Source organism: Mauremys mutica, chromosome 13 (genome assembly GCF_020497125.1).
Source record: "Mauremys mutica isolate MM-2020 ecotype Southern chromosome 13, ASM2049712v1, whole genome shotgun sequence".
In the NCBI taxonomy this organism is placed as follows: domain Eukaryota; kingdom Metazoa; phylum Chordata; order Testudines; family Geoemydidae; genus Mauremys; species Mauremys mutica.
This window is the reverse complement of record NC_059084.1, coordinates 44,384,713-44,408,744: the sequence shown is the minus strand read 5'-3', so window position 1 is coordinate 44,408,744 and position 24,032 is coordinate 44,384,713. Positions and strand designations below refer to the sequence as shown.

Below are 24,032 nucleotides of genomic sequence, written 5' to 3'. Positions count from 1 at the left end.
GCTTTCCGGAGGCACAACCTGGCTCCTATCAGAAGTGTCCTTCTTCTCATTTAGTATCACCCCTCCCATTTTTTTATATGGGAGGCGCTGAGACTACAGAGAAAAGTAACAGCATAAAGCCCTAAGGCAGTGGCTCTCCACCTCTCCAAAGTACTGTCCCCCTTTCAGGAGTCTGATTTGTCTTGTGTACCCCCAAGTTTTACCTCACTTAAAAACTAGTTGCTTACAAAATCAGACATAAAAGCACACAAGCGTTGCTGAGAAATGGCCGACTTTCTCATTGTAATATAATTAGTGTCCTGACATTTCAGTTGATGTGCCCCCTGGGAGACCTCTGCGTACCTCAGGGGTACATGTACCCCTGGCTGAGAACCACTGCCCTAAGGAATGTAACCCCGGTAGCTGCAGCAATAGTAAAAATGGACAGTCTGTCACCTCTCATCAGGTTCCTATTTTGTGTAAAACACTTTATCCTTCTACACCGGGCAGTTTTGTCTTTATAAAAAGTACATAAAAACTTCAGAATGGCCAGACTGGGTCAGACCAAAGGTCCATCTTGCCAGTGTCCTGTCTTCCGACAGTGGCGATGCCAGGTGCCCCAGCGGGAATGAACAGAACAGGTAATTTAGAATTAAGGGCCCAGAATAGACAGGGGCCAGATGACTAGTGGCTGGAAATCCACCATAGCACCATTGGAGTCAATGGGCCAGACCTGTAGCTGGGTGAATTGGTGTCATTGCAATAAAGTCAGTGGTGCCAGATCTCCAGCTGGTATAAATCAGAGTAGCCAAAATACAACTGCTGAGCCTCTGGCCTGGTGATGGATCTGAAGCAGACAGATCCGCAAAGCTGCACAGCTGTAACTAGAGTTTTAAGGAGCTGTGTGGTGTGTTTTCCTGTTGCTTGGTCAAAATGTTACCATGTAATTTCTGGTTCCCATTGCGGCTCGTTAAAAAACTTGCAGTCCCTCTCTGCAATAACTTTTGAATTGTTGCCTTTGCTTCCTGCTTGCAAAGTGTGTAATCCCCAGGGCTAATTAGGGAGAGCTTTGAATTAATGCCCCTATGGGGCTCATTAGCCGCAGCACGAGAGATTGGAAATCAGCGAATGTATGTTTGGAAAGAGAAGGGAATTGTAGCTAAAGGAAACCCGGCTGTGTGCAGAGGGGGGCTAAGCCAAGGTGAGACATTAGCAAGGCCAAAAGCTCCTGGAGAACAATAACGATGTAAGAAGCAGAAGCACATGTCTAACACCAGATCCCCACCTGGGGTAAATCAGCCTGAGGCCAGTCCAGTTCAATGGGACTCCATTGATATATTCCGGCTAACGAAATGGACCCGGGGTCCATGGAGAATTTCTCAGCAACAATCCCTGACAAATGGATGCTAAAGACAAGCACAGAGTGGCACATCACAGTTAAACACCCTGTGACACAGATGGCTCGTGGGTGGTCTGGAAATGGGAAACGGGGCCTTCCCCTTCTTGGGGGCACCAGCTCCAATCCAGTCCTAGAGCAGAGGCATGGGCTGGCTCAGGTGGTGGTAGGGGGGCAATGGGATATGGGGCTTCTCCACTCTAAAGGCAGCTGGCTCTGATCTGGCCCAAGGCCAAGGGGACTAGCTGGCTCAGGGGGTTAGGAATAGAATATGGAACCTTTCCCCATTAAGGGGTGCCACCCCAGTGCCAATCTAGCCCCAAGCCAGCGAATATGGGAATGGCATATGGGGCATTGGCTCCAGTCCACTAATGGCTGACAGTCATTAGTGAAAAGGGGCTATTTGATTGGCTCAGTAAAAGTATCTGGCAGTGGCCCACCCTGCTCCCGGGGCACATACCAAGTAGAAACACTGAGACATCAGGCACCAGCTCCCAGCTCTGTTGTATTGCTTGTTGGAGATGCCAGGTGCCAAATGGGGCAGTGACTCTGAACTCTCTTCTCGCCCCCTGCTGGGGAACGGCTCTGAGTCCCCGTGTGCTGCAGGGAGCGAGGTGGGAGGTTCAGCAGGGGGCGCTGTTCCCTCGCAGTCGGCGCTGACATCAATGCCCCAGTGTGGTGCTAGGGGGCCATGAAGCATCGGGAATTTCCCTCTCTTGGGTTAAGCTTGGAACCAACCCTCTGCTACTAGTGGCCTTGTCGCTTTCCTTACAGCTGGTGTCCAGCCCAAACTCAGACACAGCTCATCTCATTCTGCCTTCTTCTGTTCCCTTTTTTGGTTTGAACTTGGTACAGGGCTCTTCTTCCTCTACTCTAATGCACCATTACAGTGCACTGTAAAACAGCCACAGCGTCCCACCCCAGAGGTGGCTACCCTTCAGCAGTCAACGAGGCACCTCGCAGGTGGGTTATTTAGCTAACATTTTCCAAGCAGTTTGAAGCCTTTATGTAGCGGGGTGGACAACCCGCTCCCTCCTTAAAGGGCTTAGAACAGCCCAGGAGAGGGCTGTGATTGGGGAAGCGGCCTCAGTTAGGGCCACGCCCCAAACAGAACACAGCTGGCTCTTATAAAAGGGCCGTGAGCCAGGCGCTCTGAGACTCGTGCTCTGCCTTTACGGGGAGAAGGGCCTGGCTTCTGGGGAGTGAACCTAAGGTGGAGCAGGACTGGGGGAAGGCAACAGGAGCTGGGGAGCTCCGGCCTGGGACCCCCCGCACAGGCTGCCGGCCTAGCGCAAGGCCAAAAGGTACTGGAGTTGCAAAGGGCAGCCCATGGGTAGGCAGAGCAGCAGGCCCGAACCCTCCTTGCCGGTGATGAGTGGCTTATATACTGCAGTCTGCCCCAGAGAACGGGGGCTATATGGAGACTGGCAGTAGCCAAGACTGAGGCAAGCTGGGGATATGGGGGTGGGGGTTCCCTGGGGAAGGGAGACCCACCGAGACTGTAGGGGAACTGTAAGGGGCAGCACCCCAGTGGACAGGGGCACCGGGGTCCAGGAGGGACTCAGGGGCCCAGCAAGGCAAGGCAGGGGCCTGCAGAGGGCGCTCCAAGGCTATGAAAGAGCTAATTCCCAGGACGACAGCAGGAGGCGCCGCAGCAGGGAGCCCTCGCCCTGTTACACTTTGGGTGAAAAATCCTCAGGATTGGCAATCAATCCAGCTATGATTAATCATTACAAAGGATCAGGCAACAACTGCAAATACTGTTTAAAACATTGTACCGGCTTTCTATTGAAAGAAAGTATCAGTTTTTATTAACACTCAGCATCCAATAAATATAAGACAGGATTCTACAGGGAAAAAATGGGCTGCAGTCATTATTATAACTGGTTTCCAATACTCTTTATATGAGTGAGATGCAATAAGGTAACTCGATTGATAGATTAGATATTGTTTGCAGCGTTGAAGCCATGGTGGTCCCAGGACCCGAGAGAGAAAAGGTGGGTCAGAGAACACCTTTCATTGGGGCAACTCCTGTTGGTGGAGGGGACAAGCTTTCGAGCTAGACAGAGCTCTTGCCCAGCTCTGGAGGAGGGAACCCGAGTGTCACCGCTAAATACAAAGAACTTTGGCCCAGATCCTCCCATTGAGTTCAATGATCTGGAGTTTTATTCTTGCTATTTTCCAGATGTAAGCAGAGTGAGGATGAGCTCTGCCCTGACATCTGGTGATGAATTATGGCAAGTGTGGAAAAGAATTTCAGGGGCTGATCTTGTTTACATAGGCACACCCACCGTGCCTAGCATAGCCCATGGCAGCCTAAAATGGTCACTTTGACAGCTGTGGGATCCCTAATTTCTCTGTTATTGGGGCAGGAGGAATAAAGTGTTGTTACCCTGATTATGTGAATGAGGGACTATGAACTGGTTTTATGACAGAGGGTCTCACCATCATCTAAGTAGCACTCTATAAACAAGGGACATGGGTTCCAATTCCCAGTGAATTGAGAGAGGTTGGGGACTGGTATGTGTACCTAATGGTATGGGTGTCTTTTGAGGGCCTGGAACACCAATTGCATTGCCTCTTCTCTCCACTGTTGAATAGCAAAACTAATTTAGATTTTATTAGAAATCTAGCTAGAAGCTGCTGAAAGCTGAATTCACTTTGGGCCAATGATCCACCAGTACTGGGGCTCCACTACTATGAGCTGAAAACACTAAAAGAGCTAAACTTACTGAGCTGAGTGCTGTGTTAACTAGTGGGGGAGCCTGGAGATGTATTGCTAAGCACCTGGCAAAGTGGAGCCATTTGCAGGACTCTTGGAGCAGCCCACAGAACGCAGAGCGGAGCAGAGCAGAACTGAGCAGTTTGCAGGACGGTTGGATCAGCCCACGGAACAGTGAGCGAGCGAGCGGAGCGGTTTGCAGGGATGGCCGGAGCGGCTCACAGGTCGGCTGGTGGAGTGGAGCTGTTCATGGTGAAGGCGGCAGCAGAACCCCATGGAAAGGCGGGGCAGTCGGCCTCGGACCATGTAAGGTGCCCATTAACACCCTGTGTGCTCCCCCTCATTTCCACCTAGGCTCTGGGGGGTAAAATTCTGCAGATAAACTTTTGATCTCTGGGGCGGCACTGACCAGGGACAAAAACTTTTGGGTTGTTGGACTTTGGGGTGATTGGACATTGCCAAAACTTACTTGGTGGGTATTTTGCTCATGGTTTATGTTATGAATCCTGTTTGTGTTTTTTCCTCAATATGATGCCACATTGTTTCCCTCCTTTATTAAAAGGATTTTGCTACACTCAGGCTCTGTGCTTGCGAGAGGGGAAGTATTGCCTCCTAGAAGCGCCTGGAGGTGGGGGGGGGGTATGTAATTGTCCCAGGTGACTGGGTGGGGTCTCGAGCCTGTTTTGCATTGCATTATTGAAATGGATCCCCTGGATACTGAACCCGGCCCTTCTTGCTGCCAACTCAGAGGGGCAGAAGGGTTACACAGATACAACTGAAATAAGTAAAAGAATCAAACCCTGAGGCAGATAACACAGCTGCAGCAATAGTTAAAATGGTCAGACTGTCACTTCTCTTCAGGTCGTATGTTGTATAAGATACTTTATCATAAGGGGTTCACACATGTTGTAGGAGGCCACTGGCAATGGAGCGGTCACTTAACATCTCTGCAGGCATAGGACAAAGGAAGTTTAGTAGGCACCACATTATGTTACAAAATTGTTGTAATGAGCAAAAAACCCAGGGTCTCTGTTCGTTGGGATTCCCTCCAAGGCCTGTTTCACTTGGCTGATCCAGCTCTGAGAGAGCACTTCATCCAGTTCCCTGGGGAAACTCACTTCTACTCCAGATCTCATCACTCAGGTCCCTTTATTTGGCATACTGCAAAGCTACACTGAGTTGATCTGATGATTGATGATGATTGATGATGTGTCTAAGCAACTCGCAAATCTGTCATGGATTTAGCCCCCCAACAACCCCAAGGGAGGCAGGAAAACAACATTAACTGTCCAAAAGGTGGATTAATGCAGAATTCAGTGCAGCCACTCGCCCTGCATTGGGCAGCCTTCATTCTGTAATAACAGATTTGGGGTGGTTAATTTCCATGGCTGTGTCAATCCCAGCAGAGTGCTAGACGCTAGACTAGTCCATCTCTACCTACATGCGACGCAGCAGGGTGGACTGGCTGGATGGGTCAGTGAATGGTTTGAACTGTCTTGCTTTTTCCGAGGAATTATGGCTCCAAAAAATGGCTGGTGGGGACCCCCAGGGCTGTGATTGTACCAGGTGATTAGATCCTCACTGGTTACACTGATGTTACAGGGAAACTCAGCTGAGTCCCCCACTGGGAGAGTTCAGGAGCCTGAGACACCTCCTCATTGACTCCCCCACCTTGAAAAACTGCCACCATCGAGCTCAGACTGTGAACAATAATCGAAGTCCTGACTGGAGAGCTTTTTCTAGCCTCAGAGAATGAATGGCACTGAAGAACTCAACCTACCAAAGTGGCCAGATAGAAGAGAAATGTGGGCTGGGCTACCATAAGGGCTTAAGAGGCAGTGGCGGATCTAGGAATTTGGCCGCCCCAAGCAGTCATGCCTGCGGGAAGTGCACCGGAGCCGCGGGACCAGCGGACCTCCCGCAGGCATGACTGCGGAGGGTCCGCTGGACCCGCGGCTCCAGTGGACCTCCCGCAGCTGCGGAGGGTTCGCTGGTCCATGGCTCTGGTGGAGCATCCGCAGTCATGCCTGCGGGAGGTCCACCCGAGCCGCGGGACCAGCGAACCATCCGCAGTCATGCCTGCAGGAGGTCGACCAGAGCTGCGGGACCAGCGGACCCTCCGCAGTCATGACTGCGGAAGGTCCGCCGGAGCTGGCTGCCGCCCTGCCGGCAAAATGCCGCCCCAAGCGCACGCTTGGCGCGCTGGGGTCTGCAGCCGTTCCTACTAAGAGGACCCTGCACCCATGGGTGGTGGGCATCTTGTGTCCTTAGGTTTCTTTGCAAGTCTCCCAGGATTTGGGTCTATCTTATGCATGCAGAGAAAGTCTTTGTCCGCCAACTACTTTCCTCAAGGCCTTTTTCATCTCCTTGTTCCTCAGGGTATATATAAAGGGGTTCAGCAGAGGAGTGACCGCAGTATAGAATACAGCCACTATCCCATCGGATGCTTGACTCGAAGAGGGATGCAGGTATATGAAGACTGGGGGCCCATAGTAGAGCAGCACCAGGGTGAGGTGGGCGCTGCAGGTGGAGAATGCCCGCTGCCTTCCTTGGGCCGTGTGGATCTTCAGGATGGTGGAGGCTATGTAGGCATAAGAAACGCAGATGAGCAGGAAGCAGCCGGCCGCCACTGCCCCAATGTTGGCCAGAATGACGACTTGGTTGGCGGCTGTGTCGGCGCAGGCCAGTTTCAGCACGGCGGGGATGTCACAGACAAAGTATTCTACCTTGTTGGGGCCGCAGTAGGGCAGGCGAAATGTCAGGAAGGCCTGGATGGCGGCATGGATTGAGCCGCTTAGCCAGGTGCCAGCTGCCAGCCACAGGCAGGTCTTTCTGCTCATCACCACGCTGTAGCGCAGGGGCTGGCAGATGGCCAGGAAGCGGTCATAGGCCATTACCGTATAGAGGAAGCACTCCGTGCTGCACAGGAAATGGAAGGCGTAGAGCTGCGCCACGCAGCCGCCGAAGGAGATGGCCCTGCCACTGGGCCCCACCAAGCCAGCCAGGATCTTGGGCACAGTGACGGAGGAGAGGCAGGCGTCGAGGAAGGAGAGGTGGCCAAGGAAGCAGTACATGGGCAGGGCATGGAGTCGAGAATCGCGGAGCACAGTCAGCAGGGTGAGGGCGTTGCCCAGCAGGGTGAGCAGGTAGAGGAGGAGGAAGAGGAGGAAGAAGAGAGAGGGAAGCTCTCTGGTGTTTGGAAGTCCCTCCAGGATGAATTCTGTCACTGGCGTTTGGTTTCCTGGCTTCATCTGCTTCCCCCTGTGCAGAGCAACAGTAGCTAGAGCGGAAGTTATCCCAGGATTTCTCTCTCTCTCTCTCTCTCTCTCTCTCACACACATACACACACACACAGAGTTCAGTGGAGTAGCATGGCACCATAATTCAGAGGTCTTTTCACTCTAGTGTCCCACCAGCCTCTCATTGCAAGCCAAAGCACAGCGATTATTCATCCCCTCCGGTATCTATCTAGACCCCATGACTGTTACATTTAAAAGTCTGAGGCTCTCACATGCATTTTTTCCTCATAATACCTCGGTTTTGCAGCCTGTGAGCCGAGGCACAGAACAGCTCAAAGTCACACAGGAAGCCCACATCAGAGCAGGAGATTTAAACTCAGGTGTCTCAGATCCATGGCTAGTGACTTCACTGCTGGATCCTCCTTCCTCTCATCTCGTCTTCTCTCACATCATTTGTGAACAATGTCCTGCTAGTGCAGGTAGATAAATAGCCAGTGGCGGCTCACACTCCCGGGAGCTGCAGAGCCCAAGCACGGCGAGGGAGGAGCGGGGGGGTACACAGGGCCCACCGCCCGCATGCATCCACTGCAGGAGCCCCCCCCGGGGGGGACACCAGGCCGCAGCCCAGGCAGGCATGCCCCCTGGCTCCCCCCTCATCGCACTCGGGTTTTGCGGCTCCCAGAAGTGTGAGCTGCCGCTGCTCCTCCTGCAGCTCCCCCCTCTTCCGCTGCCTCAGCACTCCGCATGGAGCTTTGCCTCGACGTGGAGACAGAGTCTCACCAGCATGGGCCTGGTAAGGGGAGTCCCGGGGGGCAGTCAGGGAGCAGGGGGAGGGATGGATGGGTTGGGAGTTCTGGGAGTCCTGTCAGGGGGTGGGGAGTGATTGGATGGAGCGTGGGAGTCCCCGGGGGTCTGTCTGGGGGCAGGGGTGTTCATAAGGGTTGGGGCAGTCAGGGGACAGGTAGGGGGTAGGGTCTTACGGGGGAAGTTGGGGGGGGTCTCAGGAGGGGGTAGTCAGGGAACAAGGAGCAGGGAGGCTAAGGTAGAGGGTGGGGTTCTGGGGGGCAGTTAGGGGCAGGGGTTCCAGGAGGGGGCAGTCAGAGGACAAGGAGCGGGGGGGTTTGGGGGTTCTGACGGGGGCAGTCGGGGTGGGAAGTGGGAGGGAGTGGATGGGGGCTAGGGTAGGGCTCTCCCCTCTTTTTTGATTGTTGAAATATGGTAACCCTAGGTGAGGGGGGAGCCAGGGGGCGCATGGGGGCTGGCGCCCACATACATCCACTGCAGCCTGCAGGAGCCCCCAGGGAGATGCCAGGCCATAGCCTGGGCAGGAGGGGTGGGAGGGCGCAGCTGCTCCCCGCTAGCAGTGCCACTGCCGCCTTTGCAGGGCTGCTGCCCCCCTGCACCGTGCTGGCTCCTCCATGGCTGGGGCTCGCCGCCGCAAGTGGGACGCTCTGGCTCTCCGGTGCCCCCAGAAGGTGGCTCCTCCCTGCCGAGCTGCTGCAGCGGCCCAAGCCCGGCAAAGCCAGAGAGTGGACTCGGGGCAGGGGCCATCTGGGTGGGGTTGGGAGGGCTCACAGGGGGGCTGTGCACCCTCCAGGGGAGTTCAGGGGGAGGGGAGGGGGGAACCTGGTCTGGGGAGCAGCCCCTAGGCACAGCTGGCCCCTGGGGTCTATAAAGGCTCATTAGGGATTTGCCCCTCAATGAACCAATGGGCAAGGTGGAAGTTTTGCCTAGGTGGCAAAATATCCTTGCACCGGCCCTGCCCCAGGGGGTGCATGCAGATTAAGACCCACTGCACTGAACTGATAAGATCTGCATTTTAATTTAATTTTAAATGAAGCTTCTTAAACATTTTAAAAAACTTGTTTACTTTACATACAACAATAGTTTAGACTTATAGAGAGAGAGACCTTCTAAAAACGTTAAAATGTATTATCGGCACGCAAAACCTTAAATTAGAGTGAATAAATGAAGACTCAGCTTCTTCTGAAAGGTTGCCGACCCCTGGTCTATTGCATGATTCCAGTTCCAATTACAAAACTTGTCCACACAGGAAAGTGAACATCCAGAGTGTCTGCACAGATGACAGCCAGCATGAAATCAGGGGATTTGTATAAAGCAGGAAGGGTGGTGTCCTCTCCTGATCCGGGAATGAGCTGATCCTGAACTGAGAGAGGTTAGGGAGAAATGAACTACTAGAGGCAGGTGAACTCTTAGCTGCCCTCTGTAGGGTTTCTTGTACCGTGTATCCTACGAACCAGCTGGTAGCAGAGCCTCAGATCAGAGCCTGGGCTGGATGGACCTTGGGTTTACCTGCTCTGGGAGTCCCTCTGTCCCTAAAGAAAAGCCATTCCCCACCTCAGACGCACTCACCACTCTCACGGTACCGGGATGAGGAACAGCCGCTTCATTGTCTCCGCTGTGGCAAAGTGCCTGAGTCAGCCAAGTATTTGAATGATATTTTCACCCTTGGGTACACTGCTCACCACGCTCCTTGGAGCTAATTGTCTGACGCAAATCCAGGCGAAGCCTTGCCCCGGGTCTCCCGTTCCCAGACCCTGTCAGCAGGGGAGAGTGGGCATCCCATTGGGATTCTTCGCTGAGTGTCTGACGGTTCGCTACCCAGGGCTGCGTTGCTGCTAGCTACATGGAGATCATTTTAACATGCCTCTGGCAGCTTCCAAGATCCCGGGAGCTTTACTGGGATGAGTCTGCATCGAGCATGATCTAGTGGTGAAAAACCAGCAGGGCATCGCTCAAACAAGCCAGACAGTGTGTGTGTGTGTGGGGGGGGTGTCTGGGTTGGGACTGAGGGGCAGCTAAGAGGCAAGCTAAGACTGAGGAAAGCCCATTGCTAGTGTATCAGTGGGTATCCTTCATAGTGTGAATCCCCCAGAGTCAATTGGAGTCAATGTGGCCAGATCCCCATCTGGTGTAAATCATCCACAGCTCCACTGGAGTCATCGCAGCACCTCTTAACTAGAGCAGTTGCACAGCTGGCTGATGCAAATACCCACTAATAAATAGTTCTTGCCAATTCACCGTATGGGAGGCTGGGAAAGAATTCCCCCCCAGGCAGTGACCGTGGGGTTTTCTGGCCTTCCTCTGCGGTGTTGGTGGTGGTGGGAGGGGGTGCAGTTGCTTGCCGGGGTCACCTGGATATGTCTCACTAAATCAAACCCCCACCAGTGCAGGGAACCCCCAGGCCATGGTGCATCTCGGTCTCTCCTGTTCTCTGCCTGTGGATGTAACGCCTTGGTCTCATTTCATGTGTTGGCTTCAGTGGGAGGATGCCGAGTGAGGTTGGTGGCCTGCGAGATACAGACGGGCAGACTGGCCATAAACTCTATGGCATTCTACAAAAAGTCCAGAAGCCTCCATTTTATGTCCCCTTCTGCCTGGAACAGATGTGACTGCAGGGTTGTATAGAGACGTGTGTGTGTGTGTGTGTGTTTGTGAGAGAGAGAGAGAGAGAGAGAGAGAGAGAGAGAGAGAGAGATTCAGTTCCAAGTTGTTTCAGTGTTTCCACATTATCTCTAATGGACCCCTATGATAAATGAGGAGGAGTAGCACCTTTGTGTAACTCCCCAAACAGTCAGTTAGCAATAAAGTCCTTTTTAGTAGCTGTTGTCTAATTGCCTTACCTGTGTTGGCGCCTAACCAGGGGAACCAATAGGGAAGCTGTACTCTTTCAAATTGGGAAAAAATGCTGGGTGTGGGGATCTTTAGTCTCTCAGGCAGAAGCAAACAAGGTAGCAACATGCTATAAGGTTTGGGGCTTTCAAGGTTTCCTCCCCCACTCTGAACTTTAGGGTACAGATGTGGGGACCTGCATGGACCCTTCTAAGCTTAATTCCTAGCTTAGATCTGGTAACGCTGCCACCAGCCAGAATTCCAGTGTCTGGCACACTCCTTGTCCCCCCAAAACTTTCCCCTCCCTGGGCAGCCTTGAGGCTTTTCCACCAAGTCCCTGGTGATACCGATCCACCCCTTGGATCTTAACACAAGGAGAAATTAACCATTCAGGTTCTGCTGACAGCCATTAGCACAAAGGGGCTATTTGATTGGCTCAGTAAAAGTATCTGGCAGTGGCCCACCCTGCTCCCTGGGCACATACCAAATAGAAACACTGAGACATCAGGCACCAGCTGCCAGCCCTGTTGTATTGGTTGTTGGAGATGCCAGGTGCCAAATGGGCCAGTGACTCTGAACTCGCTTCTCACCCCCTGCTGGGGAACGGCTCTGAGTCCCCGTGTGCTGCAGGGAGTGAGGTGGGAGGTTCAGCAGGGGGTGCTGTTCCCTCGCAGTCGGCGCTGACATCAATGCCCCAGTGTGGTGCTAGGGGGCCATGAAGCATCGGGAATTTCCCTCTCTTGGGTTAAGCTTGAAACCAACCCTCTGCTACTAGTGGCCTTGTCGCTTTCCTTACAGCTGGTGTCCAGGCCAAACTCAGACGCAGCTCGTCTCATTCTGCCTTCTTCTGTTCCCTTTTTGGTTTGAACTTGGTACAGGGCTCTTCTTCCTCTACTCTAATGCACCGTTACAGTGCACTGTAAAACAGCCACAGCGTCCCACCCCAGAGGTGGCTACCCTTCAGCAGTCAATGAGGCACCTCGCAGGTGGGTTATTTAGCTAACATTTTCCAATCAGTTTGAAGCCTTTATGTAGTGGGGTGGTCGCCCCACTCCCTCCTTAAAGGACTTAGAACATTACAAAGGATCAGGCAACAACTGCAAATACTGTTTAAAACACTGTACCGGCTTTCTATTGAAAGAAAGTATCAGTTTTTATTAACACTCAGCATCCAATAAATATAAGACAGGATTCCACAGGGAAAAAATGGGCTGCAGTCATTATTATAACTGGTTTCCAATACTCTTTATACGAGTGAGATGAAAAAGGGTAACTCGATCGATAGATTAGATATTGTTTGCAGCGTTGTAGCCATGGTGCTCCCAGGACCCGAGAGAGAAAAGGTGGGTCAGAGAACACCTTTCATTGGGGCAACTCCTGTTGGTGGAGGGGACAAGCTTTCAAGCTAGACAGAGCTCTTGCCCAGCTCTGGAGGAGGGAACCCGAGTATCACAGCTAAATACAAAGAAATTTGGCCCTGATCCTCCCATTAAATTCAATGATCTGGAGTTTTATTCTTGCTATTTTCCAGATGTAAGCAGAGTGAGGATGAGCTCTGCCCTGACATCTGGTGATGAATTATGGCAAGTTTGGAAAAGAATTTCAGGGGCTGATCTTGTTTGCATAAGCACACCCACCCTGCCTAGCATAGCCCACGGCAGCCTAAAATGGTCACTTTGACAGCTGTGGGATCCCCAATGTCTCTGTTATTGGGGCAGGAGGAATAAAGTGTTGTTACCCTGATTATGTAAATGAGGGACTATGAACTGGTTTTATGACAGAGGGTCTCACCATCAACTAAGTAGCACTCGCTAGACAAGGGACATGGGTTCCAATTCCCAGTGAATTGAGAGAGGCTGGGGGCTGATATATGTACCTGATGGTATGGGTGGCTTTTGAGGGCCTGGAACACCAATTGCACTGTCTCTTCTCTCCACTGTTGAATAGTAAAGCTAATTTTGATTTTATTAGAAATCTAACTAGAAGCTGCTGAAAGCTGAATTAACTTTGGGCCAATGATGCACCAGCACTGGGGACTCCACTATTACAAGCTGAAAACACTAAAAGAGCTAAACTTACTGAGCTGAGTGCTGTGTTAACTAGTGGGGGAGCCTGGAGATGTACCGCTAAGCAGCTGGCAGAGTGGAGCTGTTTGCAGGACTGTTGGAGCAGCCCACAGAATGAAGAGCGGAGCGGAGCAGATCTGAGCAGTTTGCAGGATGGCTGGACCAGCCCATGGAACAGTGAGCGAGTAAGCGGAGCGGTTTGCAGGGACGGCTGGAGGGGCTCACAGGTTTTCTGGAGGAGTGGAGCTATTCATGGTAAAGGCGGCAGTAGAAGCCCATGGAGATGCGGGGCTGTTGGCCTCGGACCACGTAAGGTGCCCATTAACACCCTGTGTGCCCCCCCTCATTTCCACCTGGGCTTGGGGGGTAAAATTCTGCAGATAAACTTTTGAACTCTGGGGCAGCACTGACAAGGGACAAAGTCTTTTGGGTTGTTGGACTTTGGGGTGATTGGACATTGCCAAAACTTACTTGGTGGGTGTTTTGCTCATGGTTTATGTTATGAATCCTGTTTGTGGTGTTTCCTCAATATGATGCCACATTGTTTCCCTCCTTTATTAAAAGGATTTTGCTACACTCAGGCTCTGTGCTTGCGAGTGGGGAAGTATTACCTCCAAGAGGCACCCGGGGGGGGTGGTATGTAATTGTCCCAGGTCATTGGGTGGGGGCTCAAGCCTGTTTTGCATTGCATTATTGAAATGGAACCCCTGGATACTGAACCCGGCCCTTGTTGCTGCCAAAGCAGAGGGCCAGAAGGGTTACAGATACAACTGAAATAAGTAAAAGAATCAAACCCTGAGGCAGATAACACAGCTGCAGCAACAGTTAAAATGGTCAGACTGTCACTTCTCTTCAGGTCGTATGTTGTAGAAGATACTTTATCATAAGGGGTTCACACATGTTGTAGGAGTCCACTGACAATGGAGCGGTCACTTAACATCTCTGCAGGCATAGGACAAAGGAAGTTTAGTAGGCACCACATTATGTTACAAAATTGTTGTAATGAGCAAAAAAACCAGGGTCTCTGTTCGTTGGGATTCCCTCCAAGACCTGTTCTATTTGGCTCATCCAGGTCTGGGAGAGCACTTCATCCAGTTCCCTGGGGAAACTCACTTCTACTCCAGATCTCATCACTCAGGTCCCTTTATTTGGTATACAGCAAAGCTATGCTGAGTTGATCTGACTCACCTCACCCCCCATTGATGATGTGTCTAAGCAACTCGCAAATCTGCCATGGATTTAGCCCCCCAACAACCCCAAGGAAAATGACAATAACTGTCCAAAAAGTGGATTAATGCAGAATTCAGTGCAGCTACTCGCCCTGCACCGGGCTGCCTTCATTCTGCAATAACAGAGATTTGGGGTAGTTAATTTCCATGGCTGTGTCAATCCCAGCAGAGTGCTAGACGCTAGACTAGTCCATCTCCACGTACATGCGACGCAGCAGGGTGGACTGGCTGGATGGGTCAGTGAATGGTTTGAACTGTTTTGCTTTCTCCAAGGAGTTATTGCTCCAAAAAACGGCTGGTGGGGAGCCCCAGGGCTGTGACTGAACCAGGCGATTAGATCCTCACTGGTTACAGTGATGTTACAGGGAAACTCAGCTGAGTCCCCCACTGGCAGAGTTCAGGAGCCTGATACACCTCCTCATTGACTCCCCCACCTTGAAAAACTGCCACCATTGAGTTCAGACTGCGAACAATAATCTAATTCCTGACTGGAGAGCTTTTTCTAGCCTCAGGGAATGAATGGCACTGAAGAACGCAACCTACCAAAGTGGCCAGATAGAAGAGAAATGTTGGCTGGGCTACCATAAGGGTCTAAGAGGACCCTGCACCCATGGGAGGTGGGGATCTTGTGTCCTTAGGTTTCTTTGCAAGTCTCCCAGGACTTGGGTCTATCTTATGCATGCAGAGAAAGTGTTTGTCCACCAACTACTTTCCTCAAGGCCTTTTTCATCTCCTTGTTCCTCAGGGTGTATATAAAGGGGTTCAGCAGAGGGGTGACTGCAGTATAGAATACAGCCACTACCCCGTCGGATGCTTGACTCGAAGAGGGATGCAGGTATATGAAGACTGGTGGCCCATAGTAGAGCAGCACCAGGGTGAGGTGGGCGCTGCAGGTGGAGAATGCCCGCTGCCTCCCTTGGGCCGTGCGGATCTTCCTGATGGCGGAGGCTACGTAGGCATACGAAACGCAGATGAGCAGGAAGCAGCTGACTCCCACCGCCCCAATGTTGGCCAGAATGACGACTTGGTTGACAGCTGTGTCGGCGCAGGCCAGCTTCAGCACGGCGGGGATGTCGCAGACAAAGTATTCTACCTTGTTGGGGCCGCAGTAGGGCAGGCGAAATGTCAGGAAGGTCTGGATGGCGGCATGGATTGAGCCGGTTAGCCAGGTGCCAGCTGCCAGCCACAGGCAGGTTTTTCTGCTCATCACCACGCTGTAGCGCAGGGGTTGGCAGACGGCCAGGAAGCGGTCATAGGCCATTACCGTATAGAGGAAGCACTCCGTGCTGCACAGGAAAAGGAAGGTGTACAGCTGCGCCACGCAGCCGCCGAAGGAGATGGCCCTGCCACTGGGCCCCACCAAGCCAGCCAGGATCTTGGGCACAGTGACGGAGGAGAGGCAGGCGTCGAGGAAGGAGAGGTGGCCAAGGAAGCAGTACATGGGCAGGGCATGCAGTCGAGGATCGCAGATCACAGTCAACAGGGTGAGGGTGTTGCCCAGCAGGGTGAGCAGGTAGAGGAGGAGGAAGAGGAGGAAGAAGAGAGAGGGAAGCTCCCTGGTGTTTGGGAGTCCCTCCAGGATGAATTCTGTCACCGGCGTTTGGTTTCCTGGTTTCATCTGCGTGGAAGTAGAGAAAAAACTGACAGGGATTTGTAGGGGATCTTAATGCATGACTGTCATAAATAGATAGTTAAGGTTAATGTCTCTTTTACCTGTAAAGGGTTAAGAAGCTCAATAAACCTGGCTGACACCTGTCCAGAGGACCAATGAAGGGACAATATACTTTCAAATCTTGTTGCAGGGAAGTCTTTGTTTGTGTTCTTTGTTTGGGGGTTGTTCGTTCTCGGGGACTGAGAGGGACCAGACGTCAACCCAGGCTCTCCAAACCTCTCTGAATCAGTCTCATGTTTTAAATTTGTAAGTACCCAGCCAGGAAGGCGTGTTAGTCTTATGTTTGTTTTCTCAACCTGTAAATGTTTCTTTTCTTGGAAGGATTTTAACCTCTGTTTGCTGTAACTTTGAACCTGAGGCTAGAGGGGATTTCTCTGGCTATATAAATTTAAGTGCCCTGTAAAGCATTTTTCCGTCCTGATTTTACAGAGATAAATTTTTCTTTTTCTTTCTTTAATTAAAAGCTTTCTTTTTAAGAACCTGATTGATTTTCTTTGTTTTAAGATCCAAGGAGTTGGGTCTGGACTCACCAGAAGTTGGTGGGGGGAAAAAGGAGGGGGAAAGTGTACCAAAACACTATATTTTTGGTTGGTGGCAGCGCTATCAGGTCTAAGCTATAAATTAAGCTTAGACGGGTCCATGCAGGTCCCCACATTTGTACTCTACAGTTCAGAGTGGGGAGGAAACCTTGACAATGACAGTCTCTGTTAGCAAGAGTTAGGCTAACTGTAACCCTAATAACACGAGACTTGTAGAAGTGAGGGTTATGTGAGGCGAGTGGGAAAGAACTGAGTGAGAAGTTGTTGCGACCTTGTGTCGATAATAAGGAATGTAGACTGGCATCTCTTTGGAAGTGAGAAAAATAAGATATCAAGTAGGCCTATGTATAAACAAAATGCAGCTGTTGCTTATTATTGTATGTAAGAAAAGGTATAAATCCTTGCTGTAATTGTTTACCTGTGGAGAGACCTGCCTGGGACTGGGGCAACCCTGTGTCCTAGGGCACTCCCTCCCTCTATACAATTGTAAAGAGAAAATAAAGTATCTGACTCTGCTGCACCCAACCAAAAAGTGAGAACTAAGTTTTTAGCCAACATCTGTTTCCCCCTGTGCAGAGCAACAGTAGTTAGAGCAGCACAAATCTAAGCAGAAGTTATCCCACCATGTGTGTGTGTGCTTCTCTCTCTCTCTCTCAAACACACACACACACACACACACACAGAGTGCAATGGAGTAGCATGACACCATAACTCAGAGGTCCTTTCACTCTAGTGTCCCACCAGCCCCTCATAGCAAGCCAAAGCACAGCGAACATTCAACCCCTCCAGTATCTATCTAGACCCCATGACTGTTACATTTAAAAGTCTGAGGCTCTCACATGCATTTTTTCCTCACAAAACCTTGGTTTTACAGCCTGTGAGCCGAGGCACAGAACAGCTCAAAGACACACAGGAAGCCCACATCGGAGAAGGAAATTTAAACTCAGGTGTCTCACATCCATGGCTAGTGACTTCATTGCTGGACCCTCCTTCCTCTCATCTTGTCTCTTCTCACATCATCTGTGAACAATGTCCTGCTAGTGTAGGTAGATAAATAGCCTGATTAGCAGTCTGTCACCTCCTGACCAGTCACTATCTATCTCTCTATCTATCCCTATACACACCAATCTTCTTGTCTCTTGCACATTATCTGTCTAGCCTGATTCTCCTCTTGTCACCCACCATCAGCCTTCCGGATGCAGGAAGGGCGTGCTGGAGAGATGCCACTGAATGATGCTGGGAGCTGACCCTGTTGCATGATTCCCGTTCCAGTTCCAACACTTGTCCACACAGGAAAGTCAACATCCAGAGTGCCTGCACAGATGACAGCCAGCATGAAATCAGGGGATTTGTATAAAGCAGGCAGGGTGGTGTCCTCTCCTGATCCGGGAATGAGCTGATCCTGAACTGGGAGAGGTTAGGGAGAAAGGACCCACTACAGGCAGGTGAACTCTGAGCTGCCCTCTGTAGGGTTTCCTGTACCGTGTATCCTATGAACCAGCTGGTAGCAGAGCCTCAGATCAGAGCCTGGGCTGGATGGACCTTGGGTTAACCTGCTCTGGCAGTCCCTCTGTCCCTAAAGAAAAACTATTCCCCGGCTCAGACGCACTCACCACTCTCACGGTACCGGGATGAGGAACAGCCACTTCATGGTCTCCGCTGTGGCAAAGTACCCAAGTCAGCCAAGTATTTGAATGATATTTTCACCCTTGGGTACACTGCTCACCACGCTCCTTGGAGGTAATTGTCTGAAGCAAATCCAGGCGAAGCCTCGCCCCTAGTCTCCCGTTCCCAGACCCTGTCAGCAGGGGAGAGTGGGCATCCCATCGGGATTCTTCGCTGAGTGTCTGACGGTTCGCTACCCAGGGCTGCGTTGCTGCTAGCTACATGGAGATCATTTTAACATGCCTCTGGCAGCTTCCAAGATCCCGGGAGCTTTACTGGGACGAGTCGGAATCGAGCATGATCTAGTGGTGAAAAACCAGCAGGGCATCGCTCTAACAAGCCAGGCAGTAAGTGTGTGTGTGTGGGGGGGGGTGTCTGAGTTGGGACTAAGGGGCAGCTAAGAGGCAAGCTAAGACGGAGGAAAGCCCATTGCTAGTGTATCAGTGGGTACCCTTCATAGTGTGAATCCCCCAGAGTCAATTGGAGTCAATGTGGCCAGATCCCCATCCGGTGTAAATCATACACAGCTCCACTGGAGTCATCACAGCACCTCTGAATTAGAGCAGCTGCACAGCTGGCTGATGCAAATACCCCCGGATAAATAGTTCTTGTCAATTCACCGTATGGGAGGCTGGGAAAGAATTTACCCCCAGGGAGTGACCGTGGGGTTTTCTGGCCTTCCTCTGCAGTGGTGGTGGTGGTGGGAGGGGGGTGCAGTTGCTTGCCGGGGTCACCTGCATATGTCTCACTAAATCAAACCCCCACCAGTGCAGGGAACCCCCAGGCCATGGTGCATCTCAGTCTCTCCTGTTCTCTGCCTGTGGAGATAATGCCTGGGTCTCATTTCATGTGTTGGCTTCAATGGGAGGATACTGGGTGGGGTTGGTGGCCTGCGAGATACAGACGGGCAGACTGGCTGTGCTGATGGTCCCGTGTGCTCATAAACTCTACAAAAGGTCCAGAAGCCTCCATTTTATGTCCCCTTCTGCCTGGAACAGATGTGACTTCAGGGTTGTATAGAGACGTGTGTGTGTGTGTGTGAGAGAGAGAGAGAGAGAGAGAGAGAGAGAGAGAGATTCAGTTCCAAGTTGTTTCAGTGTTTCCACATTATCTCTAATGGACCCCTATGATAAATGAGGAGGAGTAGCACCTTTGTGTAACTCCCCAACCAGTCAGTTAGCTATAAAGTCCTTTTTAGTAGCTGTTGTCTAATTGCCTTACCTGTAAAGGGTTAAGAGATGTTTAAAATGTGTTGGCGCCTGACCAGAGGAACCAGTAGGGAAGCTGTACTCTTTCAAATTGGGAAAAACTGCTGGGTGCGGGGATCTTTTGTCTCTCAAGCAGAAGCAAACAAGGTAGCAACATGCTATAAGGTTTGGAGCTGTCAAGGTTTCCTCCCCCACTCTGAACTTTAGGGTACAGATGTAGGGACCTGCATGGACCCTTCTAAGCTTAATTCCTAGCTTAGATCTGGTAACGCTGCCACCAGCCAGAATTCCAGTGTCTGGCACACTCCCTGTCCCCCCAAAACTTTCCCCTCCCTGGGCAGCCTTGAGGCTTCTCCACCAAGTCCCTGGTGATACCAATCCAACCCCTTGGATCTTAACACAAGGAGAAATTAACCATTCCCCCCTCGTTTCCCCCACCAACTCCTGATGAGTCCAGACCCAGTTCCCCGGGATCTTAAAACAAGAAAGAAAAAAATCAATCAGGTTCTTAAAAAGAAAGCTTTTAATTAAAGAAAGAAAGGTAAAAATTATCTCTGTAAAATCAGGATGGAAAATCTTTACAGGATAATCAGATTCAGTTAGCCCAGAGGAACTCCTCCTCTAGCCTTAGATTCAGAGTTACAGCAAACAGAGGTAAAATCCTCTCAGCAAAAAGGAACATTTACAGGTTGAGAAAACAAAAATAAGACTAACACACCTTGTCTGTGCTACTTACAAGTTTGAAACACGAGGAGATACTGATTTAGAAAGATTTGGAGAGCCTGGATTGATGTCTGGTCCCTCTCAGTCCCAAGAACGAACAACCCCCAAAACAAAGAGCACAAACAAAAGACTTCCCTCCACCAAGATTTGAAAGTATCTTGTCCCCTTATTGGTCCTCTGGTCAGGTGTCAGCCAGGTTTACTGAGCTTCTTAACCCTTTACAGGTAAAAGAGACATTAACCCTTAACTATCTGTTTATGACACGCCCCCCCAAATCTCAGACAGTGTGGAACCACACTGGCAGTGATTTTTTCCTAGAACTTTAGAATAAACAGATTAATAAAACACATGAAACTTTACATATACTACTAATTATGTAAAACTACAAGATTTTTCACATTTCAGGGACAATTTTTAACCAGTTGATTCTGGGAAACTTTTATAGGAGAGTGCATTAGCTACTTTGTTAGAAGCTCCTGAAATGTGTTGAATTTCGAAATTAAAATTTTGAAGAGCTAAACTCCATTGAAGAAGTTTTTTGTTGTTTTCCTTGGCAGTATGAAGCCACTTTAGCGCACCATGGTCGGTTTGTAGCTGGAAACGCCGTCCCCAAACGTATGGGCCAAGCTTTTCCACGGCATACACAATGGCGTAGCATTCTGTTTCACTCAAGGACCAGTGGCTTCCCCTCTCAGACAGTTTCTTGCTGGGAAACACGACAGGATGGAAGTTTTGATCTGGTCCTTCCTGCATTAAAACTGCTCCTACACCACGCTCAGATGCATCTGTGGTTACTAGGAAGGGTTTGTCAAAGTCTGGGGCCTTTAGCACAGGGTCAGACATGAGTGTTGCCTTAAGCTTGGTAAAGGCCTTCTGACACTTATCAGTCCACTTAACCACATTTGGCTGTGTGGTTTTCATCAGGTCTGTTAGTGGGGCAGCGATTTGGCTGTAGTGGGGTACAAATCGCCTGTAATATCCGGCCAAGCATAAGAAGGATTGGACCTGTTTCTTAGACTCTGGGACAGGCCACTTTTGGATAGCATCCACCTTGGCCTGTAGGGGAGTTATTGTTCCTTGACCCACCTCGTGTCCAAGGTAAGTCACTCTGTTTTGGCCTATTTGACACTTTTTAGCCTTAACAGTTAGTCCTGCCTGCTTGATGCGCTCAAAGACTTTTTCCAAGTGTTCCAGGTGTTCTGCCCATGAATCAGAAAAAATGGCCACATCATCAAGGAAGGCAACTGCAGACTCTCCCAATCCTGCTAGGAGACCATCTACAAGTTTTTGGAAGGTGGCGGGTGCATTTCACAGCCCGAAGGGAAGCACATTAAATTGATACACCCCCTGCATGGGTGATGAAGGCTGACCTTTCTTTGGCGGGTTCATCTAGCGGTACTTGCCAGTACCCCTTGGTCCAGTCTAATGTAGAGATAAACTGGGCACGTCCCAATTTCTCCAATAGCTCATCGGTGCGTGGCATTGGATAGTTGTTGGGACAAGTTACAGCATTTAGCTTACAGTAGTTCATGCAAAAGCGTATTTCCCCATCTGGTTTGGGAACTAGAACCATGGGAGATGCTCATGCACTGTTAGAGGGGCGGATTATACACATCTGTAGCATGCTTTGGATCTTCCGTTCTATAGCAGGTTGGGCTTGAGGAGACATCCAATAGGGTGGGGTTCTAATTGGGTGAGCATTACCTGTGTCAATGGAGTGGTATGCCCGTTCAGTCCGTCCTGGAGTGGCTGAGAACATTGGCGCGAAGCTAGTGCACAGCTCCTTGATCTGTTGCCGCTGCAGACGTTCCAGGGTTGTGAAGAGGTTCACCTCTTCCACGGCACTGTCACTTTTTCCGTCATAGTAGACACCTTCAGGCCACTCAGCGTCATCTCCTCCCTGGGCTGTAAACTGACAAACCTTTAAGTCTTTGGAATAAAAGGGCTTTAGAGAGTTAACATGGTACACTTTAGGCTTTAGGGTTGAGGTGGGGAATGCTATGAGATTGTTAACAGCTCCCAGGCGCTCTTGGGCCGTGAATGGCCCTTCCCATGATGCTTCCATCTTATGGGCCTGTTGCGCCTTTAGGACCATAACCTGGTTCCCTACTTTGAAGAAACGCTCTCTGGTATGTTTATCGTACCCGGCCTTTTGCTCTTCCTGAGCATCCTTTAGGTTTTCTTTAGCAAGGGCTAAAGGGTGTCAGAGGGTGCTTTGTAGGTTGCTTACAAAGTCCAGAATGTTAGTTCCTGGAGAAGACATAAACCCCTCCCATTGCTGTTTCACCAACTGTAATGGCCCATTAACCTCGTGGCCATATACAAGTTCGAATGGTGAAAACCCTAAACTGGGATGTGGTACAGCCCTGTAGGCAAAAAGTAACTGCTGCAACACTAGATCCCAATCATTGGAGTGTTCATTTACGAATTTAGGTATCATGGCCCCCAAAATTCCATTAAACCTCTCCACCAGGCCTTTGGTTTGATGGTGGTAAGGGGTGGCAACCAAGTGATTCACCCCATGAACTTCCCACAGGTTTTCCATTGTACATGCCAGAAAATTAGTTCCTGAATCTGTAAGAATGTCGGAGGGCCAACCTACCCTGGCAAAAATGTCTGCTAAGGCCTGGCACACAGTTTTAGCTCTGATGTTGCTTAAAGCTACTGCTTCCGGCCATTGGGTAGCAAAATCCATGAAAGTCGGTATGTATTGTTTTCCTCTGGGGGACTTTTTTGGGAAAGGACCCAGAATATCCACAGCTACTCGCTGAAATGGGACGTCAATTATGGGGAGTGGCTGGAGAGGGGCTTTGACCTGGTCTTGGGGATTTCCCAATCTTTGGCACACCGCACAAGACTGGACATAATTAGCAACGTCCTTGCCCATTCCCTCCCAGTGGAAGGACTTCCCCAACCTATCTTTGGTCCTGTTTACCCCAGAATGGCCACTGGGATGATCATGGGCTAAGCTTAAGAGCTTTACCCGGTACTTAGTTGGAACTACCAACTGTTTTTGAGGAGGCCAGTCTTCCTGGTGTCCACCAGAAAGAGTCTACTTGTATAAAAGTCCTTGTTCTGCAACAAACCGGGATCGGTTAGAAGAGCTGAGAGGCGGTGGGGTGCTCCATGCCGCCGCCCAAGCTTTTTGAAGGCTGTCATCTGCTTCCTGCTCAGTCTGGAACTGTTCCCTTGAGGCTGGAGACACCAGTTCCTCCATAGACTGTGGACTTGGGCTTGGTACCTCTGGAAGCGATGTAGGTGATGGGGTTGTATTCGTTGATTGTGAACCGCTGTACACTGGTACACTAGGTGATATTTCAGGCTCTGGCTGAGCCTCTTGGGTAGGGTTGTCTGCTGCTTCTGCCAGTTCAGGCCCGCTGGCGCCCTCTGGCATTGGAATGGTAGATGGGCTTGCAAGAGCTGGCGTCAGTGCTGGCAACGGTTCTGGTGCTGGTTGCTTTTCCAGTTCCGGTTCGGGGACTGGATGCACTAGAGCTGTTGCAGTCGTTGGAAGGGGATCCGGTTTCACCACCTCTGTCTGGGTCTCTGGTAACACAGACAGGGCCCTTGTGGATGGCTCAGGAACAGGAATGTGTGTGGAAGCTTGCTTGGCCTGGCTGCGGTTGACCATTCCCACCCTCTTGGCCAGCTTCACATGGTTGGCCAAGTCGTCCCCCAGTAGCATGGGGATGGTATAATTGTCATAGATGGCAAAAGTCCACCTTCCTGACCAGCCCTTGTACTGAACAGGCAACTCAGCTGTAGGCAAGTTTAAAGATTTTGACATGAATGGGTGAATTGTCACTTGGGCTTCGGGGTTGATGAATTTGGGGTCCACTAAGGATTGGTGGATAGCTGACACTTGTGCCCCGGTGTCTCTCCAAGCGATAACCTTCTTTCCGCCCACTCTCAAGGTTTCCCTTCCCTCCGAGGGTATTTGAGAGGCATCAGGGCCTGGGGA

General features: G+C 50.8%; 2 protein-coding genes across 2 annotated transcripts; both read right to left on the bottom strand.

The window, feature by feature from the left end:
* Positions 1-449: 449 nt before the first annotated feature.
* Positions 450-7,348, bottom strand: LOC123348083 (olfactory receptor 10S1-like). Its single transcript, XM_044985402.1, has 2 exons — positions 6,437-7,348; positions 450-476 (listed from the first exon to the last, which is right to left on the bottom strand). The coding sequence occupies exons 1-2, from the start codon at positions 7,346-7,348 to the stop codon at positions 450-452; spliced, it is 939 nt and encodes a 312-aa protein (XP_044841337.1).
* Positions 7,349-8,068: 720 nt separating this feature from the next.
* Positions 8,069-15,882, bottom strand: LOC123347446 (olfactory receptor 10S1-like). The gene is made up of 3 exons (XM_044984864.1): positions 14,971-15,882; positions 13,199-13,281; positions 8,069-8,126 (listed from the first exon to the last, which is right to left on the bottom strand). Exons 1-3 carry the CDS (start codon positions 15,880-15,882, stop codon positions 8,069-8,071), a joined length of 1,053 nt encoding a protein of 350 aa, XP_044840799.1.
* Positions 15,883-24,032: the final 8,150 nt, after the last annotated feature.

Coding starts and splice junctions, on each gene's coding strand:
- LOC123348083 (XM_044985402.1), bottom strand. CDS start 7,348: ATGAAGCCAGGAAACCAAACGCCAGTGACAGAATTCATCCTGGAGGGA. Junction 477..6,436: donor AAAAGGCCTTGAGGAAAGTA/GTTGGCGGACAA, acceptor TGCCCGGTGTAG/AAGGATAAAGTGTTTTACAC.
- LOC123347446 (XM_044984864.1), bottom strand. CDS start 15,882: ATGAAACCAGGAAACCAAACGCCGGTGACAGAATTCATCCTGGAGGGA. Junction 13,282..14,970: donor AAAAGGCCTTGAGGAAAGTA/GTTGGTGGACAA, acceptor TACCATGAATAG/CTCCACTCCTCCAGAAAACC. Junction 8,127..13,198: donor GCTCACTGTTCCATGGGCTG/GTCCAGCCATCC, acceptor TCCCCTTACCAG/GCCCATGCTGGTGAGACTCT.